General features: G+C 40.5%; 2 protein-coding genes across 2 annotated transcripts in view; one reads left to right on the top strand and one right to left on the bottom strand.

Moving 5' to 3' along the window:
* Nucleotides 1-865: 865 nt before the first annotated feature.
* On the top strand, nucleotides 866-4,888 carry GDE1 (glycerophosphodiester phosphodiesterase 1). Its single transcript, XM_010293678.1, has 6 exons — nucleotides 866-885; nucleotides 1,036-1,212; nucleotides 2,467-2,572; nucleotides 3,348-3,440; nucleotides 4,068-4,279; nucleotides 4,669-4,888. Exons 1-6 carry the CDS (start codon nucleotides 866-868, stop codon nucleotides 4,814-4,816), a joined length of 756 nt encoding a protein of 251 aa, XP_010291980.1. The 3' UTR covers nucleotides 4,817-4,888.
* Nucleotides 4,889-7,976: 3,088 nt separating this feature from the next.
* The window catches only part of TMC5 (transmembrane channel-like 5), an 18,995-nt gene continuing 15,459 nt past the window's right edge, over nucleotides 7,977-11,512 (bottom strand). Inside the window, exons 18-22 of the mRNA XM_010293677.1 lie at nucleotides 10,545-10,623; nucleotides 10,112-10,204; nucleotides 9,022-9,111; nucleotides 8,667-8,718; nucleotides 7,977-8,092 (exon numbers count right to left, since the gene is read on the bottom strand). Of these exons, the coding sequence (XP_010291979.1) occupies nucleotides 7,977-8,092; nucleotides 8,667-8,718; nucleotides 9,022-9,111; nucleotides 10,112-10,204; nucleotides 10,545-10,623 (430 nt within the window). The remainder of the gene's footprint in view (nucleotides 8,093-8,666; nucleotides 8,719-9,021; nucleotides 9,112-10,111; nucleotides 10,205-10,544; nucleotides 10,624-11,512) is intronic.

Raw genomic sequence — 11,512 nt, 5'->3', positions numbered from 1 at the left:
CTGCCTTGTCTGGGAGGCATCATGGTGCAGCCAGGGATCAAAATCAGTTTCTGAGAATCATTTGAAATCACGATGAGCAGTCTCTCTAATGTGTGTCTGTGATGATGAGATTCTGCTGATCTGATGGTTTCAGTGAGGCAGGGCTATTTATTCTGATAAATTCTGAAGCTGCACAATGGAGATCCTTACTTGGCAGATACCTCTACAGTAACCTCTAGTGCATACCTGGCATTGTCCTTCTGGTGCATTAGCCCTTTTCCCAGGAGTGCATTTGGCCTTTAGAACAATTAATCTTGCTTGCAGTTCACTCGGGTGCTTTTCTGAAGAGTTCCTGGGAAAGAGCCAGGGCAGGAGCAGGATATATGAAATGTTCTGAGGCAACCCAGCAGCTTATTGCTCCCTGATATGGGGATGCCTCAGAAAGAAGCAGGGATTTGCCTACATACATCTACTGTTTTGTACAAGCATGGTAAGTGGTGCTTCTGCGAAGTTTTGTATCTGCTGCATATGGTGGATCAACTGTACTGCACATGAATGGTGAATCAGACTCTCAAAGGAAAAATCGCACCTGTGTTCCATAAAAAAAAGGGATGATAGCTTTTCCTTGTGCAAGCAAAGACTTTTTGCTCTGATGGCCTGCTCTGATTTGGGCTTGTAAGTGTTAATCTGTAAATTATTTAAACTGTAGGCATTTGCTTCCCTTCTCTTTTAGAAAGTAACATAGCTTAAGGACTCGGGAGTTATTGAACCAGAAGGAGAGAGCAGGATTCTTTTCTGCATTTTTGTTCTGAAACAGTCCCAAGATGGAGACATTATCACAGGTTTTATCTGTAAAATAGATTGTATACTTTCAGTTGATCTATGAATGCTTCTCACAATAACTTGGATGAAACCTACTTTGTTTTGTAGATCAAGCTTATTGAAAAGAACATTAATAGTTTATTGGTTTTTACCAGAATACAAACTAATTTTAGCTGTACCTATATTAAATCTGTAAAGTTGTCTCTTCTGTTGTGTATGTGATTATTTTTTTAAGGCAGCTGACAATGGAGCAACGGGTGTTGAGCTGGATCTTGAATTTACTGCAGATGGTGTTCCCATTCTAATGCATGATGAAACAGTAGAAAGGACAACTGATGGGTCTGGAAGATTGTCTGACTTGACTTTTGATGAAATTAGGAGGCTTAATCCATCTGCAAAACATAGGCTATGGTAAATTAATTATTGCTATTCTGAAACTACGGTTTCAAGAGTAAAACAAAATGTTCTTGATAAACAAAATAATTGCTTTGATCTATCACTGACTAGAATTCTTGTAAATTTAAAACTTAGTTATTGTTACTTCTCATTTGATTTTAGAAGCATAGGAGAATAGATCTCCTTACCCATCCTTGCAATAGGAACAGTGAAGCAGAGTCAAGATAATTGGCTTTCAAGGACAAAATACACAGGCACCTAACATGAAACAGGTTAATCTCTACATAAGCTTCCCTTAAATTGGCTGCAGGGCACTGAAGATACTGGGGGTTTCACAATATGTCAAAACTGGCTTGAGTAATTACTTCTAAAATTAGCTTTAGTCACACATATTTCTTGACTGATTGTGTCTTGGGGATTCTAAACGTTAGGTTTATACTGTTGAAAAGGAGCTAGGCAGATTTCCTGGGTAGTCTCAGGTAGGAGCTATGACCCCAGTGGCTGATTAGGTCTTTTCCAGTGATATGCTGGGGAAAATAGTTTTATACATTTTGATAACAATGCAACTTCTACAGTATCATAAATGAATCCATTTTAGAGGAAGAAATTTTAGTGTGTGTTCCATGTATTTCTGAGATGCTGTGTTTGGGACTTCCAGACTCTTGTAAATGTACCAGCCATGAGTCTGTTACTGGAAAGACCATCACCTGAGCCACTCAGGGAGAACTTCCACACAGGTAGTTACTGCTGATCAGCTGTTGTTCACTGTCACCTTATCAGGAATAAATTAGTGATGTGTGGAGCTGCTCCTCCTATATCCTCAGCTTGTCTTGCTTATTCTGCCAGGATCTGCACGTCTGGCTCAGAGCTAGGGAACGCAGGTGAACAGGTCGTCAGCGTTTGGGACTGAATGCTTATTTGTGGTAGTTGAGGAAAGAGGCAGAGAACTGAGCTTAGTGTTTTGGTGTGGGACATGGGGTCAGTGAGCATCGGGTTAGACCTTGAATTTGGAAGAATATAATTGCCTAGTGGGATTCTGGTAGAAGAGGGTATGTGCACATATCCGTCTACATGAACAGCCTTTACTGGGTGAGAGCCGCTGCTGTCACTGCTAGAGGTGCTTGATCCCACCTATAATACTAGTACATCAGCAAACTATGTTTAAGAATCCCTAGGAAACAGCTCTGTGCAGTTGGGGGTGTGCGTGCCCGTGTGTGTGCACATGTGTATCTTGACTGCATTCCAGTGAGGAGTTCTCTGTTTCTACAGGAGCAAATTCCAAGGTGAAAAGATACCAACTCTGAGAGAAGCTGTTGTGGAGTCTATGCATCACAATCTTATAATCTACTTTGATGTCAAAGGCCATGCAAATCAGGTATAGCTTACTGTACTAAGACACCTTCCTTCACCCTTTCTTTGGGTTTCTAACCTGCTTTTCTGGTGGTCTCAAACTGGTATATGCGGTACAGTCCTTTCACTAATATGAGTGAGGCTGGGTCTGCTATTTCTGTCATTCAAAGTTGGGCTGTCAAAGCAAAGACATGTTCCCTCATCCCATTCCATTTTCCTGGGAAGCTGCAACTTAAAATTAGCCCGAGACTTGTATGAATGGTGAGTTCAGCTCACAGCACCATCTTGAAACAAAGCAAAGCGAGTTTCCTGCCTGTGCTGAGGGGAACTGGAATCTCATCTTCAGCCTCCAACTAGGAAACATGCTTGTCTAGAATTTGCTTTACTGAAGGCAGACATAAGTGATCAATCGTTAATATTTTATGCAAAATAGAATAACTTTTTCTTTAGTATAGAAAAATATGGAAATAAATTAATTTTTCCCCTTGAACTAAACCCTAGGTAGTACATCAGAATTTATCCTCAATATATTTAAGGGTATTTCAAATATTGAGAATGCTACTCATTGCTGCAAACAGAATAATGAAAAGGACTTTTGTTGTGAAAACCAAAATGTCACTTCTATGTTAAGGGTATAAACAAGATGCTGTTTTTCTTCTCCCACCTTTCCATTTCAATCTTGTTACACACAACAGGAAAGGATTCTTAAAGGAGATTATTCTAAAATGGCTTTGCAGTGTAAAGTAAATATGAGTGTATGTATATAAACAAAACGTCTGTGTGTTATCTCTAATTGGCAGGCAGTTGATGCCCTAAAACAACTCTACCTGGAATTTCCACGTTTGTATAACAGCAGCGTAATCTGTTCTTTCATGCCAGATGTTGTTTATAAGGTGATGTTTCCTAAAAGTTTATTTTGGATTTTTTTTAGTTCTGTCCGGGAATTTCAGTAAGATATACAACTCCCAGTTCCAGATTACTTTTGGGTTATTAAAATCGCCAAGACTTTTAAAAACAAAGGAAGCATAAATCATAAGTCTCTTGCATAATCTTATTAGATCACCCCGTGCTTGTTAGATGCACATATTATAAATATACAGCCATTCCCTCCATTCTGAAAGCTATGTAGAAAAAACCGCGTTGCTCTTACAGCTGGCATATGACCAGGTATCTGTCTGCAAGACCCCTCTTAAATAAACCTCATATTTTGATGTAAATGTAGACTATTCTTAAAACTGTTTCCTAATTGTCATTGCCCAGTCTATTTACTATGTATTTTATTCCATTGCCTGATTGTTATGCAATTTTTTTAACATAAGAGCAGTTGCTTATTCTGTATGTTTTAAAGGAAAAACAGTCAAATATCATGAGGAGCTTCCTAAAAGAGTTACAGAAGTATGTGGGGGGGAAGGGAAGAAGGATTCTGGTAGAGCTGCAAATGCAAGCTAGCACTTTGTATCTAACCTCTCCTGATTTATATTAATTTTGAATCAATTGGTCTTTTCTCCCTGATCTCCTAGATGAGACAAGCTGACAGAAATGTTGTAACAGCACTAACACACCGGCCTTGGCATCTGAGCCATTTTGGGGATGGGACACCCCGTTTCAGTTCCTCCTGGAAACATCATCTGTATATGATGATGGATATCCTTCTAGATTGGAGCCTACACAGTTTCTTGTGGCGATTGTGTGGGGTTTCAGCTTTCCTCATACAGAAGAATTTTGTTTCTCAGTAAGTGTTAAAGCTTGCTAATATGTCAGGAGGCAATATCAATCTATTAGTGTATAAGGGTGGAGTTGACATAGTACAGGTTAATCAATAAGTTCCACTTAGCGTTGTGTAAGTTTGTTTAGGTAGTTTCTTTACTGCATGTGGTTTTATTGTTTTAAATGTTTATCTTTTCAATATGTATTTTTATTTTATGTTAGATCCTAAGTTTAATCTCAAAGGGGCAGAGAACTGTTGCTTTTTCAAGTTTACAGCAATGAAACACAAAAGGTGATGTTGCAAAAGATGATGCGATACTGATGTAAGACTAAAACTCAGTTGTAGCCTTAGCCATGTCTGCCTTAAATATGGTAGTGCCAGCCTTCCTCTTATGGTGTCTTTGCTCTTTGCAGAGAGTACGTGAGGCACTGGTCCTCAAAAGGAATTCACGTGGTTGCCTGGACAGTGAACACATTTGCTGAAAAAAGCTACTATGAATCCGTCCTTGAGTCCAGCTACATCACCGACAGCTTGGTGGAAGACTGTGATCCTCATTACTAGACTTGTGCTTTGCAGACACCCCCAGCCTAAATAAGCTGTCTTACTCCGGCAGGTCTGAATTCCCCATCGAGAGGGTATCCACTGCTGCAGACAGGACCGCTAATGGTGGTTCTGGGAAAAGCAGCAGCTGTAGTTTTTACTTCTGCTGTGAGGTCAGATCTTGAATGCAGAAAAGCCCTCTGTTGCAACACTGGACAAAGCTGAGGTACAGCTGTTCACAGTCTGAGAACAGCACACTGTAACATAGAAGGATCAGATTTTACAGGCTACGTGAGGGGTGCCCTGTATGTGCAGGTTGCTTTATAATTCTCAGACTATTCCTTTGCTGTTTAACTCTTGGTTATAAAGTTATATCAGCAATTTTTGGTGGCAAAATTTAAACATTTAAAACTTGATTTTAGTAATTTAAACACTGTTCTACAACTGTGTAGTAATTTGAGGTTGATTTATGGTATCTTAAAAGCATCTATATTACTTTTCTTAGAACAGAACCTGAAAATAATGGTGCCAAAATAGAGGGTGAGTCTATTTCCCTCCTACTGCATGGAAAGATGGCTGTGCTGCATCTTGACAAGGAAAGCAAGCCAACTTCCCATAATCTTCACATTGAACATGGAAATTCATGAATAAAACTTGAGCATCTTCTTATCTTCCAGACTTCTTGAACTGAAGGAGGATAGAAGATTATTTCTTCTAATGACACAGCACATGAATGTATTTATTTTTAAAAGCAAGTTATATATTGAGTGCTGGTAGAGCAAATGGAGCTGAAATGTCTTTTTACTTTGCTTATTGTTTGCATGGTTTAAGGGCACTCGTAAGGGTATGTGGGAAACTGTAATCCAGATTTAACTTGGAACCAAAAGAGTCTGCAGTTACAATAAACAAGTATCTGATGGCTCATGGGTGTGGTGTTCTCTATCAGCTTGTGCAGCAGTAGATTGCTGTAAAATGTCAAAATTAGTGCAGGTAGCTTGCTGTTTTTTCTAACAAGTAAAAACTCCCAGGTGTTCTCATCACCAATTTTGGCTCTGCTCTGGAAGGAGCTAGTGGTTAGAGAAGACTGTCTGTCAATGAGTAGCAAGAACAGAAAACTCTAGGGGAGCCAGCCCTAACATGAAGTAGACCACCTTTTCTTAATTGCCAATACATGGAATTAGTAAGTTTAGTAATTTCATTTCAGAAGAATGTGATATTAATTTCAACAGGAATGAGGAATTTGAAAGTGGACCCGATTGATTGGGCATGTGCTGCCGGTTATTCAGAGGTGATCTCACAAGATACTTCAGATTGCAGCTGTAGCAATTTGTATGTTTGACTATGTGTAATTCTGTTTTAGTAAAGTAGCAACTTGTGCTGCTTAAGGGTTGCAGAATTCATAGTTTCCTTGTTTGGGTGTTGCTGTTTCAGGTGACGTGCTGCACTCTACCTCGGGGGTGATTGCTTCAGGATGTGTGAGGGGAGACTGCACTTACCAGAAATGGAACAGCGTGGTGCGTGGGCTGGCGGTGCAGTGTGGTACAGGGCTTTGGAGGTACACGTTCCTGATTGTATGCCTCAGGGCTAGAATTCCTTCTCGTTCACAGAGCCAAGATTTTAAAAAAACTTCTGTAAGGGAGGCAAAGGGTAATTACAAAAAAAAATCAGCCATGGGTGGAAAGAACTACATAATTGTCCCAATTAAGGCAAGTCCAAACTTCTGAATTAACAGCAGATTGATGCTACCTTCTGTAAGGGGTGATGGACTTGTTGTTGTTGCTTGTATCTTGTATCTATATTAGCATAAAGAAACACAGGAGTAAGGAGGTGGTTTTTCCTGTCAGGATGATGAAAGCCTCTTTCAGTTCATGTCGCTCATCCACCCCATACTGCAGAACCATGCATCTCTGGTGCATGTCCTATGTCACGTGTATGTTATGTTATGCGCTCAGCCACTTTCTGCCCAGCCATTTCATGAGTGCTGTACTTCTGCCTGTACTGCTACATCCTACAGGCTTGTAGGCTCCCTGAGCTGCCAGTGGAAGAGCAAGTGACCCACCATGGCAAACGACCCTTGCTCCAAAGGTCTGGGTTTTGTTGCTGCTCAAGTTGCTGGCAGGGCTGAGTCTCTGCCCCCAGTGCAAATGCTGGGCCCTTATTCAGTGGTCACAGCCAGGCGCCACAGCTATACATGCAGAAAAACGTCATCTTGCCTTGTGGGTAAAGCTTGCCCTTTTTTATGTACCTTTGGTGGCTGTTTTTGGGTTGTCTTCAACCTAAGTTATGAGCATGAGGAAAAGATGTGCCTCTTTCCGAAGGCATCTTCCTGTCCAAAGCAATGAGAGAGGAATAAACCAGGCAGTAGTAGAAAATGCGCTAAAAAAAAAAAATTATCATCATGGCAAAGCAACTCAACGAAGAAGCTGCAGCAAGTGTCTCCAAGTCATATATGACAAAAAAAAAAAAATCTCCATTGTGTTATTTCCAATCTAGCCTTTACTGGAAAAGATTTGTGTAAACTTTTTGTTTACAAGCAGTGGTTTCACACAGATGAGAATTTTGAGAAGTAGTCACTCTTAAAGAAAGAATTCTGATAGCTTTTAGCATCAAAGCTGCTTTTAAGTGACTGTAATAAACTGTAAAAATGTCTCACAAGTGAAAGTGGAATAGAAGCTTAACCTGTTTCACACAAGTTACTTTGCAGCCATTACAATGGCTGAGTCATTAAAAACAACCACATTTAATTTCCTTCTGTTTTTATTTGACTAATACTTCACTTCTGGTTTACATCAGATAACAGTTTGAATAATGTAACTGATATACAACTATTTTTAGACCAAAGCTTTGCAGTTAGGCACAAGTTTCCTTATATTTAGTCCACAACAGGCACCCAGCTGTGGAGGGACCCTTACTGTACTGAGGTAAGGGCCAGTCCTGGGGGAAGGTTGACTATGACCAGAATATTGCTACCTCAAAACCAAACCAAACACACAGGATAATCCCTAACATCATAATAAACTGCACTCAGGATGCACTGTGCGATCTGTTCTATTTTTTCTTCCATTCAGGGTTAAAAAAAAAGTTTGAATGTTTCCTTCAGTCATTAGTGCAAATGAGTATTGCCTTCTGCAGGACATCAGCCAATGACTTAACATCTATTATTGATTGTGCCTGCTCATGGTCAAAAATCTTCATTGTCATCTTCATCTTCCCACTGAGCCGCTTGTCTAGCACGCAGAGCGAGCGCCATGGCCTCGGACATGCCTGGCCAGCTGCTGGGCTGGGCTGGTTCGGAATCTGTTTTGCACAAAGGAGGTAATGTTAACTGTGCTGCTGTCAGTATAAGAACCACCCCCATTAAAAAGCCCTGCGCTATTTAAGCATCTCATCTGTCAAGTGATGTTACATGTTTGTGTAAACCAGGAATAGTTCAAGCTACTGCACAAGTTTCCATAGCTTTTTTTATTCCAGACATACAATGTCCTAGGGACCCTACATCATTAATAACCTCTCCTGAGGTTCACACCAAGATGTGAAGTATGTCTCTAATATGATGTAATATTCTTGCCTGTGGCTGCTCCCGGAAGACAAAGTGGTTCATTTACCCAAAGAAATTCAACTCTCTGGTACACAGAAACTTCTGACGAGTCTTTAGAAGTCACCACCAACATCGCAACAAGCTACCAACAAGCAGGTCCTATAGAAAACGTTTATCCCAGAAACCCAGGTTTTTTTGTTTTCTCTTTATACAAGATACTAAACGTCTGTCTCTTACACCAAGCTGTTATATGCTGTGTCTGTACTACAGCAAACATTTTTACTGAGCCGAGCTTCTGAGAGTTGGTCTCTGTGTTAAGCACTTGTTGCTTACCTAGTGGGCAGCCAGTTCCTCTCCCCCTCAGGATCCCAGCAGAACAGGGATACTGAAAACAAAATTCACAAGTAGGTTTAGGTCCATGTTTCCCTTGTGCCTGTTACCTTGTGTTTGAAAAGATGGCAGTTACCTGTAACAAAACTATATGCCCCAGATCTCAAGCTGGTCTGTGACTATGCGTATTCCAACAGCTATTCTGATTACATCTTTGTACCTGTTCAGATCAATCTTTACAATTATTTCTATACATACAGGATGTCGCCTTTGTTCAATGCACACCCATTGCCTATATCATGCCCCAGGCTCTACATAGGGAAATCTAGCAGAGACTTCCTTCTTTTGACCATCTCACCTCACTTTGGTTTCTGTCAAATACCCTTCCTGGGTAGCCTGGCACTTGCTGGGCAGGTTCCCTGGAGGGGTGGTATGAAGAAAAGCTTCTCTGAAAGACAGAATATTTGGTATTAACAGTACTACATTCTGTCTTCCAGTCACAACTTCATGGCCAGTGCTGCTCACACCCAAGGCTATTACCCTGGTTTTGGGGAGATGGCTCTTCTACTAGATCCACAAGGAGATTATTCTGGCATCTCCTTTTGAGACTTGACCTTAGCAACTACAAGAATATCCACATTTTGTAGGCTATCAAACCTCCCCTCAGGAGTCCCACTCGTGACCCTGGACATGGCCACAGGGTTGTCTAGTGTTTGAAAATCCCCAGCATGCAGAAAATGCCCATTCACTTTAAACTCCCCTCTCTACAGCCAATATTTATTTTCATTTATCACATACATATTTATATTTACCAAGATATGAATTATTATCAACATTTATTTATTTATTTATGTTATCACATTAATGATGGCCAGTCATACAGGGGTATTTGGTTTTTGATGGCTCAGCAGGCAGGACTGAGTTGAAAAAGAAATTTAAGTTTAAGACATTAGATGTTTATTTTGATGTTGTATGGGATTTAAAATGGGGTTAGATCAAAGCACTCAGCTTTATCTCAGCTGAAAAGATTGGAGGGGCTATTGGGGAGGCACAAACCATAAACGCCCCTAAGGAAATCCAGAGTCAGGGGAGGGCAGCCTCCTTCTTAGTCTAGGCAAAGTTCAAGTGTGGCTGAACCCTTTAGTGAACATCACTGCACACCTAGATTAGGAATGTTTTCTTGCAGTTTCATAATCATAAATAATGTCTAGTGAGGGTAAGGACTTTTCTACATCTTTCCAGGTTAAATTCCAGTCTGGGACAAATAGTTTGGGAACTTCCATGGTATCCTTTTGCTGTCTGGAGTTAACTAGTAATCAGTCAAGTTAGGTGAAATTTTAAATACAGACATACCCCAAAATGGCAGCCTATTTGCAAGGCTAGAGGAACCCCATGAAACTGTACCAAGCACATAACTGAAACAGCAGTATCTGAACTATCGAACTGACCTGCTGGTCTTGTCCTCTTGGTGCAGATGGGTTTTGTTTTGCCCTTTGCAGTGCCCATAGTTTTTCAAGTAAAAACATTTTATCTTTTCCTTCCTGTGGTCAAGACACATTTGATCATTGCCTGGAACAGACTAATCATTCCTGAGAGGCTCAAGGCCTATCAGTAAGCATTGACCAGAATAATCATTAACATTTCTTTAATTCTGATATAATCTGTCTACAGAGGGAGCTACAGCAGCACAGCTCAAAGGTAAAATTATTTTGCAACAACTCCATTTGTGAATTAAGCTTACCCACAATTCACATGGGGGAGGGCTCCCACCCTCCCTTGAATTGTCCTAGGAAAAGCAGATTACAGCTCCACAATAGCAGGATGAGACAATCAACAAGGAAGCCAAATTTAAAAAAAGATAAAGCTGAAAGTCGAACTTACATTAATAATTTGCTTATGTAAGAGTTTGGTCACGGTCTTTCTTCCTTCTACTATTTGCCAGTAAAGATAAGTAATCATTCTAAACAAACAAACAAAAAGTCCAACATATGAGCACTCATACCCGTGAGTATTTCCTCCTAGTCATTGCCTAAACAGAAAGTTATCCTCTTTATTTTATCCATTAGAAGATATATACACACACATCTATACATATATATACACATGCACACATACGTATAAAAAAATGTATGTATACAATTACACAAGGAATGGTAAACAGGCAATGGCTCAAGACATTCTCTTGGAAAAGACTCGAAGACTTACAGACTTGTATTCAAGATGAGAGGTACAATTAAAGTAAGCCAACACAAGGTGCATTTCAGATAACAAATAGGACCCTAAAGCTCTTATCCAACTTTGTGCCGTTTGCTTAGACATGTGCCTGGACCTGCAGTGACATCACGGAACACTGACTGCTTCCAGGGCAATCCTGGTCCCACTAGAATGAGTGGGATCTTGTTTTATCCCAACAGGTTCGGGCTCTTAGGTGTGCATGGCCCATGTTAGCAGTATCAAGCAGCACAGCTACAACATCAAACCCTACCAGTGGGAACACAGTTTAATATGCATGTACTAGTTTTGACAAAATAATTTACTTCAGCCAAGGGGACAGTATGTGAACTTACCCAAGATTAGCTGGAAGCAGACTGCAACCTATTTACTAGCATTTCCCCATATGTTGTGCTCACTGTACCACGCTGCTTGTGCCCTACAGCGCCCTTCCACCACCGCAGTGTCCCTGTGGTCGTTCAGCTATTCTGTACATGGTATCATCTCCTCTAAGGACTCTACTGATGAGAAATGGTCAGAAAAGACAAAGCAACCACCTCCCAAACTTCTGCTTTTTATGTTGCTCAGGGTCCTAGTATACATCTGGCCTGTATTGCCTGTGCTTGTGAAAGCTTGCT

The sequence above is a fragment of the Phaethon lepturus genome, unplaced genomic scaffold (assembly GCF_000687285.1).
Source record: "Phaethon lepturus isolate BGI_N335 unplaced genomic scaffold, ASM68728v1 scaffold37258, whole genome shotgun sequence".
NCBI classification, from domain to species: Eukaryota; Metazoa; Chordata; class Aves; order Phaethontiformes; family Phaethontidae; genus Phaethon; species Phaethon lepturus.
This window is presented reverse-complemented; position numbering and strand designations above follow the sequence as displayed.